The 21,868-nt window shown below is 35.7% G+C and overlaps 1 protein-coding gene across 4 annotated transcripts in view; it reads right to left on the bottom strand.

Moving 5' to 3' along the window:
• si:ch211-266g18.10 (titin) overlaps positions 1-21,868 on the bottom strand; it is a 29,513-nt gene that overhangs the window by 4,221 nt on the left and 3,424 nt on the right. Inside the window, exons 6-28 of one of the 4 annotated variants that reach the window (XM_047821587.1) lie at positions 21,658-21,777; positions 19,971-20,078; positions 19,753-19,872; positions 19,622-19,651; positions 19,287-19,313; positions 14,754-16,208; positions 13,216-13,281; positions 12,951-13,079; positions 11,824-11,865; positions 11,650-11,697; positions 8,142-10,984; positions 5,045-8,111; positions 4,370-4,408; positions 4,113-4,157; positions 3,254-3,307; positions 2,866-3,018; positions 2,380-2,427; positions 1,400-1,441; positions 1,255-1,302; positions 1,128-1,172; positions 389-442; positions 156-200; positions 15-59 (exon numbers count right to left, since the gene is read on the bottom strand). In XM_047821587.1, coding sequence (XP_047677543.1) covers positions 15-59; positions 156-200; positions 389-442; positions 1,128-1,172; positions 1,255-1,302; positions 1,400-1,441; positions 2,380-2,427; positions 2,866-3,018; positions 3,254-3,307; positions 4,113-4,157; positions 4,370-4,408; positions 5,045-8,111; positions 8,142-10,984; positions 11,650-11,697; positions 11,824-11,865; positions 12,951-13,079; positions 13,216-13,281; positions 14,754-16,208; positions 19,287-19,313; positions 19,622-19,651; positions 19,753-19,872; positions 19,971-20,078; positions 21,658-21,777 — 8,673 coding nt within the window. Of the gene's footprint in view, positions 1-14; positions 60-155; positions 201-388; positions 443-1,127; positions 1,173-1,254; positions 1,303-1,399; positions 1,442-2,379; positions 2,428-2,865; positions 3,019-3,253; positions 3,308-4,112; positions 4,158-4,369; positions 4,409-5,044; positions 10,985-11,649; positions 11,698-11,823; positions 11,866-12,950; positions 13,080-13,215; positions 13,282-14,753; positions 16,209-19,286; positions 19,314-19,621; positions 19,652-19,752; positions 19,873-19,970; positions 20,079-21,657; positions 21,778-21,868 lie in introns of all 4 variants that reach the window. The other 3 variants (XM_047821584.1, XM_047821586.1, XM_047821588.1) reach the window with 3 other exon arrangements.

Here is a 21,868-nt window from a genome sequence, read left to right as displayed (position 1 = left end):
AAAAAAGATATTACCCTCTTCTGCTGGTTCAGGAGCTTTGGTCACCACAGGCTCATCTACTTAAAAAATGGTGAATGCAACAATTTAGTGACTAATTATAACCTTAAAAAATATCAGTAATAATAAATGGAGCATGAATCCTTGAGGTGATTTACCTTTTATTTCTTTCTCTTCAGGAAATGTGATCTCAGGGGCTTTTTCTACAATAATAAAAGACAAACTGTACTGATGATACATGGAACATTTTTTTTGAGCTAATGTTTAATAGCACCAAAATTATAAGAAATATTTTACAAGGAATATTTACGGATTTACGTTAATATAAATGCACATATATTCCAAATCAAAAACCGCTGGAATTTGCGGAATAAGGATGAAAGAAATGTACCTTTCTTTTTATGTTGAAGCCCGTCCTTTTGGACAATTTCTTTTGGAGCTTGTTCTTGTAGAGCAAAAACAGTTAATGACAGGTGTGTTTTGATTTAAACAAACAACATAAAAAATGTTTTAAAACTAGTTTCATTTGGTACAAAAAAACTCAGACAAGAAAAGGTCTATAATATAGGAAATTTTTGCTAGATTAAATAGTTATCAATGCTAAGTGGTTATCATGTTGGCATCCCAAATCCAGACTTGGGGTTCGACTCCTGCCTCTGCCTTTCATGCACAGAGATTGTATGTTCTCCCTGTTCTTTGAGGGTTTCCTCTGGGTACTCTGGTTTAACAAGTCCAAAGACATATGAAGGGGTGAGTCTGATTGTATGATTGTGCCATGAGATGGGTTGGCATGCTGTCCAGGGTGTCCCTCACTTTGTGCCACAAGTCCCCGTGATAGACTCCAGCGGATGAATTTGTGGATCTACAGTATAATATTAATACCTACCCTTTTGATCTACACACAGTCATCATTCCTCAAGTGACGTTTCTATCCTGCTAATCAGCTGCATATGTAATCGAATTCAAAGATGAAAGCCTAATAGTAAGAAAGCTCAAAATGTAGAGTAAACAAGAGTGCAGCCGATTCTAAATAAAGAAAGTGAACACTCTAAAGATTAGTGTATTAAATATATCTACTACTTATTGTACATCTCTAAAATTCCCTTATAGTGTATAAGAAACACAGCTACCTTTCTTTCCAAACACTGCTCTAGTAATGTTCTTCAACACCCGCTCTGTATGGAAAGAAATGTCTGATCAGTTTATTTTTTGTTACAGTTCACCAGGATGTTATTAATCTCACTTTATTATTCATACCTTTCTTCACACTGGCTGCTTTAGTGATGTTTTTTAGAGCTTCCCTTCCTGAAAGAACCAAATCAGTTCATGATCAATTTATAAAGTACAATGGAAAATGAACTCAGTGTTTTATGATGAATATCCTTTTGAGTTTAGAGAGTACCTTTAACCACAGTTGATATTTTAGGCTTTTCTCTCAAGGTACCTGTAAAATGTAGATTAAGTAGATTTGAAAAAATACAAGGATCTTAGCAGCAGGCTAATATATTAGTATTAAAGTAAACAAACCTTTTCTTTTTAAGGAGATATTAAGGAAGATGTAAATCGAGATGTAAATATATTATACATACACATATGGTCATGAAAAACAAGCCAATTACGCTATGTATTGACAGGATAGTATGTTACACATCAGTATTCATTTTCCTGCTCTTATCTTTTTAAGCAGTCATAGGAAACTAATGAACAAAACAGCACAGCACGGCCAATACAGTATATACTTTTTGCACAATAGCAAATTTGGTAGTTTATTCGTTAATAGATCAGAAATGACATATGATTCTTTTATCCGTTTTAAAGTAACATTAACACAATCTTCTGTATCCCGAAGACTGTGACAGACAACATTAAGGAACAGCTTTACTTTTGTTCCAGAGATGTTCCACAACATTCTTTAACATACATATATCTGTAAAAGTGTAATGATGAAATCTAATTTGTTCATTTCTGACATATAAAAAGAGCAAAACTGTTATATATGTCAGGACTCAGCCCGGACTTTGGCCACGTGCATCTGTTTACGTTCCTTGTAAAGTGTCTGCCCCGCCTTCATCTGCTCCTCCCTGTCTACACACCTGTTTCCTATTGTGATTACCCTGTGTATTTAACTGTGCAGCGTTGCCTTGTGCAGCACGGAATCTACTGTTGTCTTGTCCTGTCTCTAGTCCGTGTCGTGTTTTGTGTTTCCTTTGTTATTGAATCCCGTTTGCTTTGCTATCCTGCGTTTGGGTCCGCATTTATCCTACGTTCATGACAATATATAACGTATTTAGAAAATATTATTGCTGTTGTTCATTAGTTTTAAATAACACTATGCTATTTTTTACTTGTCCATCTCTGGTGTGTCAGTGTTGTAATACAAACCTTTCTTCATCACTGCAGGTTTTACTTTTTCCTTGAATTCCTTGGGTGCTGTAACAATAAAATAATTTTTAATTTTGCAAAAAAATCTATATATCTATATATATTTCTGGACTTATATAGCTACTGTTCTTAGCCATTTTATTACATGCACCTACATTGAAATACAAGTTACATGTGTAGAGTAGACTTATTTTATAGACAATTTGTCTAATCCAGGGTTGTATGATCTTATCAACAAAGGGCCACAACTGATTCCACTTGTTTAATGAGCTGATCTTGACTTTCAGTAGATTCAAGTACCTTCTGCTTCGATGGAATTAAAACCTGCACCCAAAGCAGCCCTTTTCGGGTAAGACTGGATATCTATTTTCTAATCCATATATAAAAGACATAAAGGCCACCACTGCACAGATAGTAATCGTAATAGATAAAAACCTTATTGTCACTGTTTGAGAAAACAATATTGAGAATATTATAAAATAAAACCTTTGAGTGTTCGATTGTCCATCCTCAATTGATCGATATGGCTTTGTGTGACCTCCAGATCAGTTCTTATTTCACCAATGTCTTTTCTCAGTATATCCAGAATGGACAGCTTTTGGTTGATGGCTTTAAGAAGCTCTACTTCCACAGCGATATCTGTGTGCATAGACAAGATATTTGAACAAATACAATAAATCTCTTCAGTGGATGTTTCTTTCATGCTAATATGCATCTGAAATCTTATCTGAATATTTGAACTCCACAGCTGGTATGGTTCTTAAGCTACAATAGCTACAGGATCTGAATTCTCAGCATCTTAGAGGGCTAAAAAATAATGTAATAAACTAATAAATGATGCTGAGAAAATTCAAACTACACAAGGGTACAGTACCTTTGGCACTGGGATACACCACAGGGATCAGTGTTTCTTTAGCGGCTTCCGGCTCTGTCAGAGAGGAAATGTTCAGTCTTAACTTTTTATTATAGTAATTATATGTTAAATATATGGTCTTATTTAATAACACTTACTAAAACATGAACTAATGATTATCTGAGGGCCTTTTTACACCTGGACACTTCATGTGTTTTCTCTGATCCAATAGCTATTTGATTTGTTAAAACTGTTCCATTTACATTAGGCCACATAAATGCGTCTTGACGAATCGGATATCGATACGATCTTTCTACTCCCGCCCAAAATGCAAATATATTTTACCTCATTTCCGGGGTAATTGAAATGGAACATGCTTTGGTATATTGTATATACTTAAATATATTTTTGTTTCTATATGTTTTACAAAGCTTTTGTTGGACGCTTTCATTGCTCCAAAGAGCAATAAGTGCCTGCGTGTTGTCCATGTTATTTGTTTCCGGCGCGATGCACAACTCATGAGTTACCTGCGAGTGACATACTTCCATTTGGGAGGAGTATAGCGCTGACGTATGTGGCTTGAACAACCACATGCATTTACACCTGTCCAGTTTCATCTGAAATCCGTCCCAGACCACCTCCTGAAGTGGTTTGAGAGATCGGATTTATATCCATCTCGAAACCGTTTCGGAGGGCATTTAGACCTGGTCTTTTTACCATCGGATAGCTATCGGATCACAGAAAACGCATGAAGTGACCTGGTTTAAAAAGCCCCTAAGGCAAACTGATGAAAAGCTATGATCCAAGTTTTATGGATTCATGTGAGAATAACAAACACCTTAAGAATATGATGTAAAACCTTCTTAATATATGGTCATACCTTTCTTCACTGTGATTGGTATAGCCTTTTTGGCAACTTCAGGCTCTGAAAAAACAAATAAAGCTGTTATTGCGTTGTAATACAGTATGTTGCCAACAGCAATACAGTCATCCCAAACAAAAACAATAATGTCTTTCTTTGGTGCAAGTTTTATTCTTTCTTTGGCATTATAAAATAACTAAGTTTTAACAAATCAAGAATATTCATAAATAACATATTCATTGACACAGAACTTAAAAGTGATATATCAATGATACCTTTCTTCACTGGGACCACCTCTTTAGCCAATTCAGCCCCTGAAACATTAAAAAAACATTAAGCACAAGGACTGTGAGCAGGTGCCTTAATCCCACACCAGTCGAAGGATCGAAGATTATTTAGGCATAAAGCTAAGCATCAGGTCCAACCACTGATCAAGGTGATCCATGCAATGATCCAATCAAAAAACTGGGTCACTGTCTAAGACTCTGGGCCACTGATCAGATGGTTTCGAAAGTGTTCAAAAGCTAGAACTGGCAAGATGCCATAGCTGGGCTCTTCAGCAAAACTATTAACTCTCAACTGCTCAGCTCTATCCTATAGCGGGAACCACATTAAAGCCCCAAAAGGTTTTGGGTTGTGCACGATATATTTGCTGAGTATTGCTGAGACACATATTAAGGAATAAAACAAGGATCAATAGATAAAATACAATTATAAAGCATACGACTGAAAAGAAAATCTATGGAAATAAATATTTAAAGTTAGAGTTAATTTGATTGCTAATATGTTTTTAATGAATTTATCAAAACTCAGTAAGTAAAGTAAAATCAGAAATTCCTTCCTTTATGGGATGGTCCAGATTTTATTTGTGACGTCTATTGCTAACTAGCGGTTCTAATAGGTAAACTTGGTGATTAACAAAAAAGAATAGTATAGAAAACCAAAAATACCTTTCCTATGAAAAGGTATGGGTTTGGACTTCTCTTTTGAAACAGGTTCTGCTTTTGCCTTTTCTGTTGGAGCAGGTATATGTTTTACAATCTCCTTTGGAGCAGGAATAGGTTTTGTTTTCTCTTTTGGAACAGGTTTGGGTTTAGCCTTCTCCTTTGGAGCAGGTACAGGTTTTGTCTTCTCTTTTGGAACAGGTTCGGGTTTAGCCTTCTCCTTTGGAACAGTTTCGGATTTTGCCTTCAATTTTGGAACAAGTTCAGCTGTTTCCTTCTCTTTTAGTAAAGGTTCAGGTTTTGCCCTCACTTTTGGAAGTTCGGGTTTTGCCTTCACTTTTATAAAACGATCAGGTTTTGTCTTCTCTTTAGGCAGACGTTCGTGTTTTGCTTTCTCTTCAGGAACATATTCAGGTTTTGCCTTTTCTTTTGGAACTGGTTTGAGTTCAGATTTTGCCTTTTCTTTCGGAACTGATTCAGGTTTTGCCTTCTCTTTTGGAACAGGTTCAGGTTTTGCCTTCTCTTTTGTAGTAGGTACATGTTTTACCTTCTCTTTTGAAACAGGTTCTGGTTTTGCCTTTTCTCTTACAACAGGCTCTGGTTTTGCCTTTTCTTTTACAACAGGTTCTGGTTTTGCCTTTTCTTTTACAACAGGTTCTGGTTTTGCCTTTTCTTTTTCAACAGGTTCAGGTTTTGCCTTTTCTTTTACAACAGGTTCTGGTTTTGCCCTTTCTTTTACAACAGTTTCAGGTTTTGCCGTTTCTTTTACAACAGGTTCAGGTTTTGCCTTTTCTTTTACAACAGTTTCAGGTTTTGCCTTTTCTTTTACAACAGGTTCAGGTTTTGATTTCTCTTTTGGAGCAATTACAGGCTTTGCCTTCGGTTTTGGAGCAATTAGAGGCTTTACCTTTTCTATTGGAGCAGATACTGGTATTGTCTTTTCTTTAGGGACAGGTTCAGGTTTTGCCTTCTCTTTTGAAACAGATTCTGGTTTTGCCTTATCTTTTGCAACAGTTACAGGCTTTTCCTTTTCTTTTGAAACAGATTCTGGTTTTATCTTCTCTTTTGGAACAGGTTCTGGTCTTGCCTGCTCTTTAAAAACAGCTTCAGGTTTTGCCTTATGTTTTGGAACAGGTTCTGGTTTTGTCTTCTGTTTTGGAGGAGGTTCAGGTTTTGCCTTCTCTTTTTGAGAAGGTTCAGGTGTTGCCTTCTCTTTTGGAGCAGGTTCTGATTTTGCCTTCTCTTTTGGAATATATTCTGGTTTTGACTTTTCTATTGGAGCAGGTTCAAGTTTAGTCTTCTCTTTTAAAACAGGTTCTGTTTTTGCCTTCTTTTCTGAAGCAGGTTTAGGCTTTACCTTCTCTTTTGGAGCAATTACAGACTTTGCCTTTTCTTTTGGAGCAATTACAGGCTTTACCTTCTCTTTTGGAACAGGTTCAGGTTTTGCCTTATCTTTTGCAACAGTTAAAGGCTTTGACATTTCTTTTGAAACAGTTTCTGGTTTTACCTTTTCCTTTGGAACATGTTCTGGTCTTGCATGCTCTTTTGGAACTGCTTCAGGTTTTGCCTTATATATTGGAACAGGTTCTGGTTCTGCCTTTTTTTCTGGAGCAGCTTTATGTTTTACCTTCTCTTTTGCAATAGGTTCGGGTTTTGCCTTCTCTTTTTGAACATGTTCTGGTGTTGCCTTCTCTTTATGAACATGTTCTGGTTTTGCCTTCTCTTCTGAAACAGCTTCAGGTTTTGCCTTTTCTTTTGGAACAGGTTCAGGTCTTTCTTTCTCTTTCGGAACAGGTTCAAGTTTTGCCTTATGTTTTGGAACAGGTTCACGTTTTGCCTTATGTTTTGGAACAGGTTCAGGTTTTGGCTTCTCTTTTGGAACAGGCTCAGGTTTTAACTTCTCTTTTGCAACAGGTTCAAGTTTTGCCTTCTCTTTTTGAGCATGTTCTGGTGTTGCCTTCTCTTTTTGAACATGTTCTGGTGTTGCCTTCTCTTTATGAACATGTTCTGGTGTTGCCTTCTCTTTATGAACATGTTCTGGTGTTGCCTTCTCTTTATGAACATGTTCTGGTGTTGCCTTCTCTTTTAGAACATGTTCTGGTTTTGCCTTCTCTTCTGAAACAGCTTCAGGTTTTGCCTTTTCTTTTGGAACAGGTTCAGGTCTTTCTTTCTCTTTCAGAACAGGTTCAAGTTTTGCCTTATGTTTTGGAACAGGTTCAGGTTTTGGCTTCTCTTTTGGAACAGGTTCAGGTTTTGCCTTCTCTTTTTGAGCATGTTCTGATGTTGCCTTCTCTTTTTGAACATTTTCTGGTTTTGCCTTCTCTTTTGGAACAGGTTCCGGTTTTCCCTTCTCTTTTGCAACATGTTCTGGTTTTGCCTTCTCTTTTGGAACAGGTTCAGGTTTTCCCTTCTCTTTTGCAACATATTCTGGTGTTGCCTTCTCTTTTGGAACAGGTTCAGGTTTTCCCTTCTCTTTTGCAACAGGTTCAGGTTTTGCCTTCTCTTTTTGAACATGTTCTGGTGTTGCCTTCTTTTTTGGAGGAGCTTCGGGTTTTGCCTTCTCTTTTGCAGGAGTTTCAGGTTTTGCCTTCTCTTTAGGAAGAGTTACAAACTTTACCTTTTCCTTTGGAACTGGTTTGATTTCAAGTTTTGCCTTCTCTTTTGGAACAGGTTCAGGTTTTACCTTCTCTTTTGGAGCCTGTTCTGGTTTTTCCTTCTCTTTTGGAGGAGGTTCAGGTTTTGCCTTCTCTTTTGTAGGAGGTTCAGGTTTTGCCTTCTCTTTTGGAGCTGGTTCAGCTTTTACCTTCTCCTTTGCAGCAGATAAAGGTTTTGCCTTCTCTTTTGTAACAGGTTCTGGTTTTGCCTTCTCTTTTGGAACAATTTCAGGTTTTGCCTTCTCTTTTGGAGGAGGTTCAGGTGTTGCCTTCTCTTTTGAAGGAGGTTCAGGTTTTGCCTTCTCTTTTGGAGGAGGTTCAGGTTTTGCCTTCTCTTTTGGAAGAGGTTCAGGTGTTGCCTTCTCTTTTGAAGGAGGTTCAGGTTTTGCCTTCTCTTTTGAAGGAGGTTCAGGTTTTGCCTTCTCTTTTGGAGGAGGTTCAGGTTTTGCCTTCTCTTTTGGAACAGTTACAGACTTTACTTTTTCTTTTAGAACTGGTTTGAGTTCAGGTTTTGCCTTCTCTTTTAGATCAGGTTCAGGTTTTACCGTCTCTTTTGGAACATGTTCTGGTTTTGCCTTCTCTTTAGGAGCTGGTTCAGCTTTTACCTTCTCCTTTGCAGCAGATAAAGGTTTTGCCATCTCTTTTGAAACAGCTTCTGGTTTTGCTTTCTTTTTGGGGGCTTTTTCAGGTTTTGCCTTCTCTTTTGGAGGAGCTTCAGGTTTTGCCTTCTCTTTTGAAGGAGTTTCAGGTTTTGCCTTCTTTTTTGAAGGATCTTCAGGTTTTGCCTTCTCTTTTGCAGGAGTTTCAGGTTTTGCCTTCTCTTTTGGAGCTTGTTCAGGTTTTGCCTTCTCTTTTGGTGGAGCTTCAGGTCTTGCCTTCTCTTTTGGAACATGTTCTGGTTTTGCCTTTTCTTTTGGAGCCTGTTCGGGTTTTGCCTTTTCTTTTGGAACATGTTCTGGTTTTGCCTTCTCTTTCAGAACAGTTTCAGGTCTTAACTTCTCTTTTGGAACATGTTCTGGTTTGGCCTTTTCTTTTGGAACATGTTCTGGTTTTGCCTTCTCTTTCAGAACAGGTTCAGGTTTTAACTTCTCTTTTGGAACATGTTCTGGTTTTGCCTTTTCCTTTGGAACATGTTCTGGTTTTGCCTTCTCTTTTGCAGCTGGTTCAAGTTTTGCCTTCTCTTTTGGAGCTGGTTCAGGTTTTGTCTTCTCCTTTGCAGCAGATACAGGTTTTGCCTTCTCTTTTAGAACAGCTTCAGCTTTTGCCTTCTCTTTTGAAGGAGTTTCAGGTTTTGCCTTCTTTTTTGAAGGAGCTTCAGGTTTTGCCTTCTCTTTTGCAGGAGTTTCAGGTTTTGCCTTCTCTTTTGCAGGAGTTTCAGGTTTTGCCTTCTCTTTTGGAGCTTGTTCAGGTTTTGCCTTCTCTTTTGGTGGAGCTTCAGGTTTTGCCTTCTCTTTTGGAACATGTTCTGGTTTTGCCTTTTCTTTTGGAGCCTGTTCTAGTTTTGCCTTTTCTTTTGGAACATGTTCTGGTTTTGCCTTCTCTTTTGGAAAAGTTTCAGGTTTTGCCTTCTCTTTTGGAGGAGTTTCAGGTTTTGCCTTCACTTTTGGAATAGTTTCTGGTTTTGCTATTTCTTTTGGAACAGGTTCAGGTTTTGCCTTTTCCTTTGGAACATGTTCTGGTTTTGCCTTCTCTTTTAGAACAGCTTCAGCTTTTGCCTTCTCTTTTTGAACAGCTTCAGCTTTTGCCTCCTCTTTTTGAGCATGTTCTGGTTTTGCCTTCTCTTTTGGAACAGTTTCAGGTTTTGCCTTCTCTTTTGGAACAGTTTCAGGTTTTGCCTTCTCTTTTGAAACAGCCTCAGGTTTTGTCTTCTCTTTTGTAGTAGGTACATATTTTACCTTTTCTTTTGAAACAGGTTCAGGTTTTGCCTTATCTTTTGGAACAGGTTCTGGTTTTGCCTTTTGTTCTGGAGCAGCTTTAGGTTTTGCCTTATCTATTGGAACAGGTTCTGGTTTTGCCTTTTGTTCTGGAGCAGCTTTAGGCTTTACCTGCTCTTTTGGAACTGGTTCAGGTTTTCTCTTCTCTTTCGCAACAGGTTCAGGTATTTCCTTCTCTTTATAAACATGTTCTGGTGTTGCCTTCTCTTTTTGAACATGTTCTGGTTTTGCCTTCTCTTCTGGAACAGCTTCAGGTTTTACCTTTTCTTTTTGAACATGTTCTGGTTTTGCCTTCACTTCTGGAACAGCTTCAGGTTTTACCTTTTCTTTTGGAACAGGTTCAGATCTTTCTTTCTCTTTCAGAACAGGTTCAGGTTTTGGCTTCTCTTTTGGAACAGGTTCAGCTATGCCCTTCTCTTTTGCAACAGGTTCAGGTTTTGCTATCTCTTTTGAAACAGGTTCAGTTTTTGTCTTTTCCTTTGGAACATGTTCTGGTTTTGCCTTCTCTTTTGGAACAGGTTCAGTTTTTGCCTTTTCCTTTGGAACATGTTCTGGTTTTGCCTTCTCTTTTTTAACAGGTTCAGTTTTTGCCTTTTCCTTTGAAACATGTTCTGGTTTTGCCTTCTCTTTTGGAACAGGTTCAGATTTCGCCTTCTCTTTTGGAAAAGGTTCAGGTTTTGCCTTCTCTTTTGGAGGAGTTTTAGGTTTTGCCTTCACTTTTGGAATAGTTTCTGGTTTTGCTATTTCTTTTGAAAGAGGTTCAGGTATTGCCTTTTCCTTTGGAACATGTTCTGGTTTTGCCTTCTCTTTTGCAGCTGGTTCACGTTTTGCCTTCTCCTTTGCAGCAGATACAGGTTTTGCCTTCTCTTTTGGAGCTGGTTCAGGTTTTGCTTTCTCTTTTGGAAGAGGTTCTGGTTTTACCTTCATTTTTGGAAGATTTTCAGGTTTTGCCTTCTCTTTTGGAACAGGTTCAGGTTTTGCCTTTTCTTTTGGAACAGGCTTAAATTTTGCCTTCTCTTTTGGAATAGTTTCAGGTTTTGCCTTTTCTTTTGGAAGAGGTTCTGGTTTTGCTTTCTCTTTTGAAACATGTTTCAGGAAAGATTCATCTTTTATTTTCTGTTTTTGAGCATCTTTGGGTTTGGCTTTTTCTTTCAGAGTAGGTTTGCTTTTGACTTCTTTTACCTTTTCTTTTGAAACAGGTTCAAGTTTTGACTTCTTTTGTAGAGCAGGTTCTGTCCTTGTCTGCTCTTTTGTGGCATGTACATGTTTTGTCATTTCTTTGGAAGCAGGTTTAAGCTTTGCCTTCTCTTTTAGTGTAGGTTTTGGTTTGGCCTCTTCTTTTGGAGCAGCTTCACGTTCTGTAAAAACAGTATGCTATTGAAGCAGTCATTTAACATCATTCATTAACTTCTCTGTTATTATCTATTTCCTAAAAAAACTTCTTTCATTGGATGAGTAGGATCTGACCATGGTGCCGAAGAAAAACGAAAGGAAATTTTGGCTTCTGCTTAAGGCTTCTGCTCATATTTTTAACATGAGTTGTTAACTTGCGTGCCTGGAATTACTCTCACATTTGAGAGAATATTATTGAAACAAACCTTCAGGCTTTGCTTTTAATATTAAAACTGGTTCATATGCTATTAAAATTCAAGGAAGTGTTTTACGATTTTGATTTTACCTTCAAGGTCTTGGTGGTTGAATCACGTTTAAAAATATGTAAAATTCTTGATATGGTAAACAGGTATAAGGAGAAAATTTTTATATGGAAGGAGTCTCCAGTGTGTTTTACTGGTCTTCCAGTTTTACAATGTGGAAAAGTATTCATGATGGAGGAGTGATTGTTCAAGTTGTGTTGTTCATGTTCATATTGTGTTCAGCCACACAGTAAAGGTTTGTTCAGGTTTACAGTTTACAGAAAGTCATAGCTGAAAACTTTGCATCTACTCTTTTTACTGCACCTTGCAATTTCCAAATATCAAACAATAAAAAAACCTTTTTTAAATGGATTAAAAATATATAATACCTCTCTTTATAACAAGTGGCACAACTTTCTCTATGGTGACATTTGCAGCTGCAACACATGAAAAAGGGGAAAAAGTTTCAGCGCATTTCATACCAAATAACGACATTGAAAGATTTGTTGACAGTTTAGAATATGGCACAAGGAAACCTAAAAAAAATGCACGTGTGTTAATACCTTTAACTGTAACATTAACCCTCTCATCATAGTCTTCAGGCTCTGTAGGAAAGGAGAACAATGTCTGTGAGAAATTTTCAGGAATTACTGAAGTGGAAATTTTATGACAGATTAACAAGATATTTTCAGCTCATTAAGTATGATACTTTATGTACTTTCTTTGTGAAGATGTCTATAATTCAAATGATTAGATTAAGAAACAGGCACCTAAATATCATTATATTGAACTGATAGAGTCACATTATTTTACATTTACAGCATTTGGCAGACGCCCTTATCCAGAGCGACGTACATAAGTGCTTAAATCTCTATAATTGAATACATTAATGCTGGCAAACTAGGCTACATACTTAAGATACCATGAGTTTAAAACATTTGTTCAAAGTTACAATGAAAAGTGTCAAAGTTGTTTTTTTTTTATTAATGCAAACGATAGGGAAAGAAATGCTAGTTGAAGTGAGCTCCAGTGGGCTGGAAAGAGTTTTTTTTTTTTTTGTATAATATCCCAAATGCAATTGAACACATTTAATTTCTATTTTTTGTATGAAACATTTTGTTTTCTGTATCAACTAGCCTTTTTAGAACATCTTACACAGATATGTTGACTGTTTTTATCAATACCAAAATTCATGCATTCATGGAAATTAGTGGATTTTAGAGTAAAAAAGATCATTTAATATAAGATATTTTAGGTAACATAATTTTTTGTTTTCCTTAACAGAATACATCTCAATTGTCTTGTTTCCCATTTAATAAAAGCTAAAGTGTGGACTAATGTTTTCCATAATACTCCCTTTTTTATAGTATACTGATCTGATTGAGACGGACTTATGAATGAATGTGCTGTATATTATTGCAAATCTGTTTCTCAGACTGGTGTGTGTGTGTGTGTGTGTGTGTGTGTGTGTGTGTGTGTGTGTGTGTGTGTGTGTGTGTGTGTGTGTGTGTGTGTGTGTGTAAAAATGAACAAGCTAACAACCACTCAAAGGCACCATTATTTGGTTCAATTTTGTGACCTTCTTTGGATATGTCTACTTACTGTACTTTACACACTATACTGTATACACACTGTATAAATCTGACACAGCTGCTATTTAAGATTTAATATTCATCATTGTGACTCTCACCTTTGAGTTCTGCAATCTTGCTTACGTTCTCTTCACGCTTTTCTTTTAGTTTCACCATTTCTTTTATCTTCTCTTTTTCTTTATCAAATTTCCTTTCTGTTTCTTCTGCTACCTTTTTAGCACGCATATCTGGAAGAATGCACAAATCACAGACCTCTTAACATGCAGAATCGTTACATTTGATATCGGAACTTGCAAAAAGTAAAAGTGCAAAAAGTAAAAGTGCAAAAAGTAAACATGCAATAAATAAAAGTGAAAGAATCACCCTGAATGGCTTTGTATACTTCCTCCCGAGCTTTTTTCTCAGTGGCAATTCTTTCTTGCTCCAGAACTAAAATTCACACATGTAGGTTACATGAGAGAGACATTTTTAAATGAAGAATATCAAAACAAAAGAATATGCATAGAGTACTGTATAAACAGACACAGAGACAAACCTGGAAAGTACAAACTGCTGTGTTTGTAAACAGATAGCATAGCATGTTCAGAATAACAAAAATAGACAAAAGTTGCAAAAGTAAAAAAAAATCTGTACTGTGACAAAAAAAAAAAAAGTCCTAGAAATTGATACTTGATATAACAAAAACATGAAAACAATGAAGAGTGAGATAATGGCAGGTACAGATAACTGAAATAACATAAAAATTAACTGAAGAAACAACAACAACAACAACAATAATAATAATAATAATAAAAATAATAATTTAAAACAGGAAATTATCTATTACAAAAATCTAAATATATAAACATATATATATATATATATATATATATATATATATATATATATATACACATTTTAAAATATACATATACAAATTAAAAAACTGATTATATTACTACTACTACTACTACTACTACTACTACTACTAATAATAATAATAATAATAATAATAATAATACAAATAATTACTAAAAAATACTAACATATCTCCCAAATCTGTTATTAATTGATTATTAATTAATGGCATCTTATTAGTTCTAGTAAAAATGTAAATTCTAGTAATAATAATCCAGCCTTATCATTTACATGAGGGGTTTGTTTTTATTTGTTATGGATATACGTATTCAGCCAGGTGGGTTTTCTAAAATTAAAAAGAATACATGACTTTTGGGTTTTTGGTATAAAAACTGAACCAATGAATATGAACTCAATCAGTTTGAAAGCTAGTCCGCGCAGCCCTTCAGATATGTATCTTGTTTTATCACATTGCTTGAGTTGCACATTGGATTTTTCTCTTATTTGGCCAATTTCATCAAGGAGTTAATTATTGCACTTTCTGGAACATTTCTGAGGAATTATTACAGTCACAAATCTTCCATATAATATGGAACTCCATACTCTTACTTATACACCCCATACCATTGCATTGCATTAATATATCCGAGAAAATATATGCTAATGGTGCAAGAAAAACTGATGAGCAATTTTTGGAAACATTTGGATTACAATACATTTTGAGTTTGTATTTCCCGAATGCTATTAATGTATATTTGTGTGCCTGACCACCATCCTAATCTGGCAAGTAGCAACCAAGTTGATGCTAAAAAAAATGTTTCACAGCCCAGGGGTTAACTTTACATGAGTCAGAGATTAAAACACAATAATGTATCAATATGGAAAGTATGAAAATTGCCATCAAGATCATTTAAGGATAAAGTAAGCTTAGTGAATAATGAATGGATCGCTTCAATCCGAAGGTTCTGCAGAAACACATTGCAGATCATTACAATAATCAATGTTAAAGACAAGGAGTAACATCCATCTAAACATAGTTATGAAATAAACATTTCATGTTATACCTTTTTCATTCGCTTCATGACGCTTGACGTCTTGATCGCCGGTTTCCTTGGTCATTGCTCCATGCCTTACGTCAACTCTGTTAACCGGATGTCTCTTTTTATCATTGTTGTTATTATTTTCATCGTCACTCTGAATACCATCGTTTCCTGTATGAATCTGAGCATGGACCACGTCATCATTTGATTCTATTTCTTGGGAATCTTCACCATTATCTTTCTCCTTTACTTCCTTAATCTCATCTACCTTTACTTTATGTTCCACATTATATTTGTCTCCATTTTGAGCACCAAGAGATGATTTGCTGGTTGCTAACTCCTGAAGAACCATATCTGTTTTAATTTCTTCTTTTTCATTGTCTTTTGGAGGAACTTGTGTTGAGTTTATTGGTTTCTCTTCATTAACAACAAAAGAAGCATCAACTGATTCAATTTCAAACATGGTCTCATAGAAAGGTACGGTTGTCTTGGCTTGGTCTTCATCTGTGCTTTTGGTTGCAGGTGATTTTAATTTTTCAAAATTGGAAGCAAAAGATTCCTCCTTAGTTGTGGTTTCTGAAAATGTATCACCGGTTTTAGTTTTAGTTTGGTCTTCATCACTCTCATTTATTACAGCATCAGGTATTCCTTCTGGTTCTTCTTCACCACAGACACCAGAAACAACTTGTTCTTTCTTCATGGAAGGTTTTAAAGTATTATCCTCAGAATTTGAATCTGTGATATCAACAGATTCCTCCTCAATAGTGGCCTCTAAGAAAGTGTAACCAGCTTTAGTTTGGTCTTCATCTGTCTTGTGGATTGCACTATGAGGTAATTGTGCTGGTTCCTCATCACCAATGACTTCAGAAACCTTAGTATTTTCAACTGGTTTCTCTTCACTAAGATCCTCTGAGTAAGTGTCTACATTGGTTTGGTCTTCGTCATCCATTGTTGCCATAGATTTTATTGTCTGAACCTCATCGCCAACATTATAAATATAAACTGTCTTCTTGAATGCAACCTCTGAAGATGCATAATCTGTTTGAGGTTGGTGTTCATCTGTCTTCTCATTTTCTCCTCCTTCATCAGTGAGAGAAGCCTTGCTAGTCTTAACTGGGTTTTCAAGTGCAATCTCATGAATCACCTCCATTACCACTTCACTGTGCTCAATGACTTCACCCAATACAGCTTCAGGTGAGTCAGATTCCTGATGTTCTTCCTTTAGTCCAGATGCTTCCTTGTCATCCAGAATGTAAGCAACATCTTCCATAAGTTCTCCTGGATCTTTATCGCTCTGTTTATCCAGTAATTCTGCCAAGATGACATCATCATCTTCCTCCACTGTAGATCCCTTTCTTTGATCCTTGATCTCTGGAGCCTCAACGTCGCTCATGTCCCATTTAGCAATTTCCGCCTTCAAAAGCTTGCTTTTCAGACTATGATAGGCCGCATCCTTTTTCCTGACCAGTATCTCTGCAACTGTTTCATGCAGCCATTTTGTGTGGTTACAAACTTGATGAGGTATAAAAATTCCAACCAAGTCTCATGCAAATGTTGTAGGACGTTCGACAAGCAAGGGCACATAGTGTTGAAGTGAATTTAGACTTAATAAAGTTGTAAAAAGCTCCACCACTTATGTTAATTTTTCCATAATGCTTGTGTAAATGTGAGTCATGATATCATAAAGGTAAAATGACAGATCATTTCGGGAGAAAATGAAATGAATTATACCACAGCGCTGGTGAAATACTGTATCTGAAGCTGAGTAAACAAGTGAATTACGGGAAACGAACATGTTCCGCATACGTTCCACAGCATTAACACAAAGAAATGCACGAGTCTTGAATGAAAAATGTTAGTGTTGGAAGATTGTTGTGGTATAAAATCCACAAAACACCTCAGAACATGCTGTTATTGGAAAAGAATCAAGTTTGGAGTGGTAACTGTAACTCTGACTCAGTAACCCACTCGTTGACTATTTTCCTATAATGACACACCTCCAAAATTGTTCTATTTCTTGCTTAACATGCAGGGAAAGACAAACAGTTTATTGACCTTATTGCACTGTACACGGCATAAATATTAATCAGTTCAACTTAAACTGAAATGCTTTCAGTGCCACGAATACTGTAAGTATAATGGACAATATAATGCAAAGGTGTATTTTTATACAGTTCAATAGCTAATCTACATTTCTACATTCAGGGATATTAAAAGGTACAATACACACATTCTAGAAGTATGTCACATTCTGGGGATGTGGTAGCCTAGTGGTTAAGGTGTTGGGATAACAATCGGAAGGTTGTGAGTTTGATTCCTACGTCCACCAAGCTGCCACTGCTGGGCCCCTGAGCAAGGCCCTTAACCCTCAATTGCTCAGTTGTATAAAAATGAGATAAAAATGTAAGTCGCTATGGATAAAGGCATCTGCTAAATGCTGTTAATGTAAATGGATGTAATTACATCTAATCCTACCACAGCACTATTGATTCTTCAAATCCGATAGGTCTGGATTATTTTTCACATTTATATTAAAACACTCAATGTAATATATGTTTTTATTTCTATAGCAACCAAATTACATGCATACTTAGTGATACAGTGACGCTTTCTAATAGGAGATTGCGTCATTTTCTCCAGTGTCAGCACTTTGTAACAGTTAAAGGAACTTGTTATTTATAAGACAGAAGCCTTTTTGCCTTATTTCACCTTTTATTAAGACAGAAAAATCTTGTTTTAACTTATTTTATCTTGTGGACATTACACAACATGAAATGTAAGTGTAAAGGGATAAATATATATATATATGTTGTTGTTAGCATTAGCAAATTGCTCTGGTATACGACTGTGGAATAAAAGGATTCAAGTGGTGCTGTTTAACTGACTTAAAGGTGGGATGAACGATGTTTGAGAAATGCTACAGAAAGCTGAGTCGGGCCGACAAACAAAACAAACGTGTAGCCAACGAGCAGAAAGGGGCGGGTCTTGTCAATATACAGCGGAGAGAGTGTTCAGTGCGCATGTGTGACATTAGCAGAAAGCGATTGAAACATTGACATGGCGGATAAAAACGAAAAGAGAAAAAAGGCTTACGATAAGGCAAGAAGCAGGACCCGTGTTAATATAGGATCAGCTTTTTTACACAAATAACACCTCTTTTCTATCGTAGTAATGTAGAGAGGCAGCTACAACCACGTTTTTTGTAGTAACAGCGTTTAGCTCAGGAGTTATTGACTCGGGAAAATACACTTTACTTAAGACGCCGAGGCGCTTTTTTCCTTCTCGATAGGTGAGTAACGCTGGTTTTGCTTTGTTACACAGAACTAATATATGCCTTTGTCCTTTACATGATTATGCTTGTGTGTCATTTTTGCTGTTTTGTTTATCTGCAATCGTATTGTTCTTCCCTTCAGCTATGATAAAGACACATTTCTTTCTATTAGTTGCCTGGGTTACGTATGTATGTGTGATCGAAGCTATCAATACAGGGGTGGGACCCATTTGGGTTAAGGGCATGTTTGTTTTGGTGATTTCAAATGTCAACATCGGCTTTCAAACATCATAAACCCCGCCTTTAACTCCACCCTGTCATTGAGTGTTTACCTTTAACAGCAGTGGTTTATTTCTTTTGATAAGATGAATGCTATAATAAAGGACTTAAGAAGGTTAAACACTTCCAACCCAATTCCAACTCAATCTCACATACAAGTTAGTTTTTTTAGAAGTATTTTAACAGTTAAGATATGTTTGGTTGATTACAGTGACATGAAACCTATAGCATTAACAGCATGCCTATGGTGTACAGTTAGAGTTATAAGAATTTGTTAAACGAATAATCCATGTTTTTTCCTTAAAGAAAATTTATGAATGCTAATTCTGACTCATGAAATTTGGATTGTGGTAATTCTGTCTAGAGAAAATTTATGAATGCTAATTCTGAAATTTAGATTGTGGTCATTCTGTCTTGAGCGGAAAAAGAATATTGTAAATCAGAAAAGGAAATCAGAGGGCAAGACATTTCACATGGAAATGTTTATTTTTATCTGGGATTTCTTTTTTTCATGCACAATCACTCCAGATGAATATTAGACAAGATCAGAAGGTTTCACACGTATGACATTAAACTTACATGAATAGTTTTTTCAAAATACTGTATATAAAGCACAGAAAAGGTTGAATGACAATGCAGAGATGAAATCACAGTCAAAACAGAACACACTGTTAATACAGGAACGATTTCAGGAGATTTTTTCATGCACCATTAGGATTCATGATTTAAAATAAATTATAGATTTTTTTGTTTTGTTTTTATATCTTTAATTTAATCTATTCTGTCCCATGAAGTAGCACATTAGGTCCATAGACAGAAACTATCTTTTAATTTTTTTTTATTCATGGATTTGAATAAAATTGTAGTCATGCACCTGTTACTCTTTCATGCTACTTTTTTTATCAATGCAGTCCAAGTGTCACCATTTTCACAAACGTTTTAGTCTGTTTTTCGAAATCCGGTCGATTTTTAAGAAAAATTGTAATTTGTATTTAAGTTTTACTGACCTTTTTCCTTAGGTGGCAGAAATTCTCCTGTGGATATTACATATAGAAATATGCCATTAGAAAATGTAATATAAATAACAAAAGGAAATATAAATAAGATTATAACCTAGGAAATATATATATAAATGATTTTTTTTAAATGTCTTTAAAGACTGTGAAAGTGAATTATTTTATTTTTATTATTATTATTATTATTATTATTATTATTATTATTATTATTATTATTACTACTTTTATTTATTTGCTTATCTATTTATCTTTTTAAAATTTTTAAAGAATTTCTTTGAACTAAGGTCTATATATCGTTTGTCTAAAATCGTTTAATTTATACAAACCTTTTCTCCTGATCACATGCGGCGTGTCATCTAAAGGCAAAAGCAGCAAATCAGCAACACATAAAACTCTGATGCCTCATTGAGAGGTAAATTAAATTGTACAGTATGGTTTCCTAAGCCCGGGTACATACCTTTATCCTCCATCAAGATATTAGAGAGATATGCTAAAAACATGTCCCTACGGTCAGAGAATTCCTCAACGGTGTCTGTGACAACTTTCATAGGATCAAAGGTAAGGTCTGAAACAACACCTGGGATAAAAGGAAAAAAAAGAAAGAAATCAATGAAAATGTTTATTAGCTGTCTTATTTATTATAAAATTACAAATGCTTTGTTATCCACGTCGCACCTTCATCACCAGTAAAAATGGAAACGATGTTGTTTTTGAGGTTTTGTGCTCCTTCAAGAACATCGCTGGCTAATTCCATAGGACTTGTGCTGGTTTTAGGAATCCAAACTAAGAAGGAAAAGCTCAGTTCACTCCGTTGTATATTTTCTTATCAATGTACAGGGTTTATATTTGATTCTAGACTGATGCTTTTAAACATATTCACTTGACTTTAAAGGTGGGGTCTCCGATTTTTGAAAGCCAATGTTGACATTTGAAAACACCAAAACAAACACGCCCCTAACCCAAATAGGTCCCACCCCTGTATTGGTAGCTCCGCCCACATATACATACGTAACCCAGGCAACTAATGGAAAGAAATGTGTCTTTATCATAGCTGAAGGGAAGAACAATACGATTGCAGATAAACAAAACAGCAAAAATGACACAAGAATAATCATGTAAAGGACAAAGGCATATATTAGTTCTGTGTAACAAAGCAAAACCAACGTTGCTCACCTATCGAGAAGGAAAAAAGCGCCTCGGCGTCTTAAGTAAAGTTGAGTTTCCCCGAGTCAATAACTCCTGAGCTGAATGCTGTTACTACACAAAACGCGGTTGTAGCTGCCTCTCTACATTACTACGATAGAAAAGAGGTGTTATTTGTGTAGTAACAGCGTTTAGCTCAGGAGTTATTGACTCGGGAAACTCCAACCTGTGAATATGCGCCAACTTCCTGTTCCTTCAGTTCTCTCCAGCGCTGGAAAGCTGATCCTATATTAACACGTCCTTCTTCTTGCCTTATCGTAAGCCTTTCTCCGCCGCATATTTACAAGCCCCGCCCCTTTCTGCTCAATGGCTACATGTTTGTTTTGATTTTTGTTTTGATTTTTATTTATTATTCGGACCGACTCAGTTTTCTGAAGCATTTATCAATCATCGGAGACCCTGCCTTTAAGTGCCACCATTCATAATGAAAGATAAAACAAGCTCTAATACAATGGCATATAAACTAGAATATACATACAAACATTGAAATAAAAACAATCTGGTACATCACCAGAATATTACTGAATAAACATACATAAAATAATTGTAATGACCACATTTATCACTCTATCACTCTCTAATATATTAAGAAAAGGGCAAATTAGATGCCAAAATCATTTTATAGCATGAATATACATTGGGCTGTATGTTAAAATTGGTGGAAAAATATATGTTTATTATAACACTTTAACAATAATGAATTGTTGTTTACTGTTATATTATTATTTATTACTTGTTTGAATTTGTATAGTGACCTTGAGTGACTTGAAAGGTGCCTCTAAATAAAATTTATTATTATTATTATTATTATTATTATTATTATTATTATTATTATTATTATTATTATTATTATTATTATTATATCAAGTGTGTTTATCTTGACAGTTTAAGGCAGTAATAAGCTTTGACATAGATTACCACTCTATAGCTAAAATCACATAATGGGGTTTGATTGATTCTGTGATTCACTGATTCATTTGGTTGATTCACTGATGGAGTTTGATTGATTCTGTGATTCACTGATTCATTGGTTGATTCACTGATGGAGTTTGATTGATTCTGTGATTAACTGATTCATTGGTTGATTCACTGATGGATTGTTTCATGTGTGTTTCGTAATTAAATTTCAAACAAAACATGACTGTGTGTATTTACGTACCTTCAGCACTCTTAAACATTCCTGTGAAAGACCTCAGGACGACCTTGACTAGGTCTAAAATCTTTGCGACTGCTCCAGCAACCATTTCCAGAGGATTGAAAATCACCACTTCCAACAGATCTAAGCATAACAGAGAGTTAAGATATATTTGGAAGGAACGTATACAGCTGAACAAAAGTTTACCAGTTTATTAGGCACACTGATCGAGTAC

Source organism: Tachysurus fulvidraco, chromosome 12 (assembly GCF_022655615.1).
Source record: "Tachysurus fulvidraco isolate hzauxx_2018 chromosome 12, HZAU_PFXX_2.0, whole genome shotgun sequence".
NCBI classification, from domain to species: Eukaryota; Metazoa; Chordata; class Actinopteri; order Siluriformes; family Bagridae; genus Tachysurus; species Tachysurus fulvidraco.
Note: the sequence above shows the minus strand (reverse complement) of the source record. Positions and strands in the feature narration are given on the sequence as shown.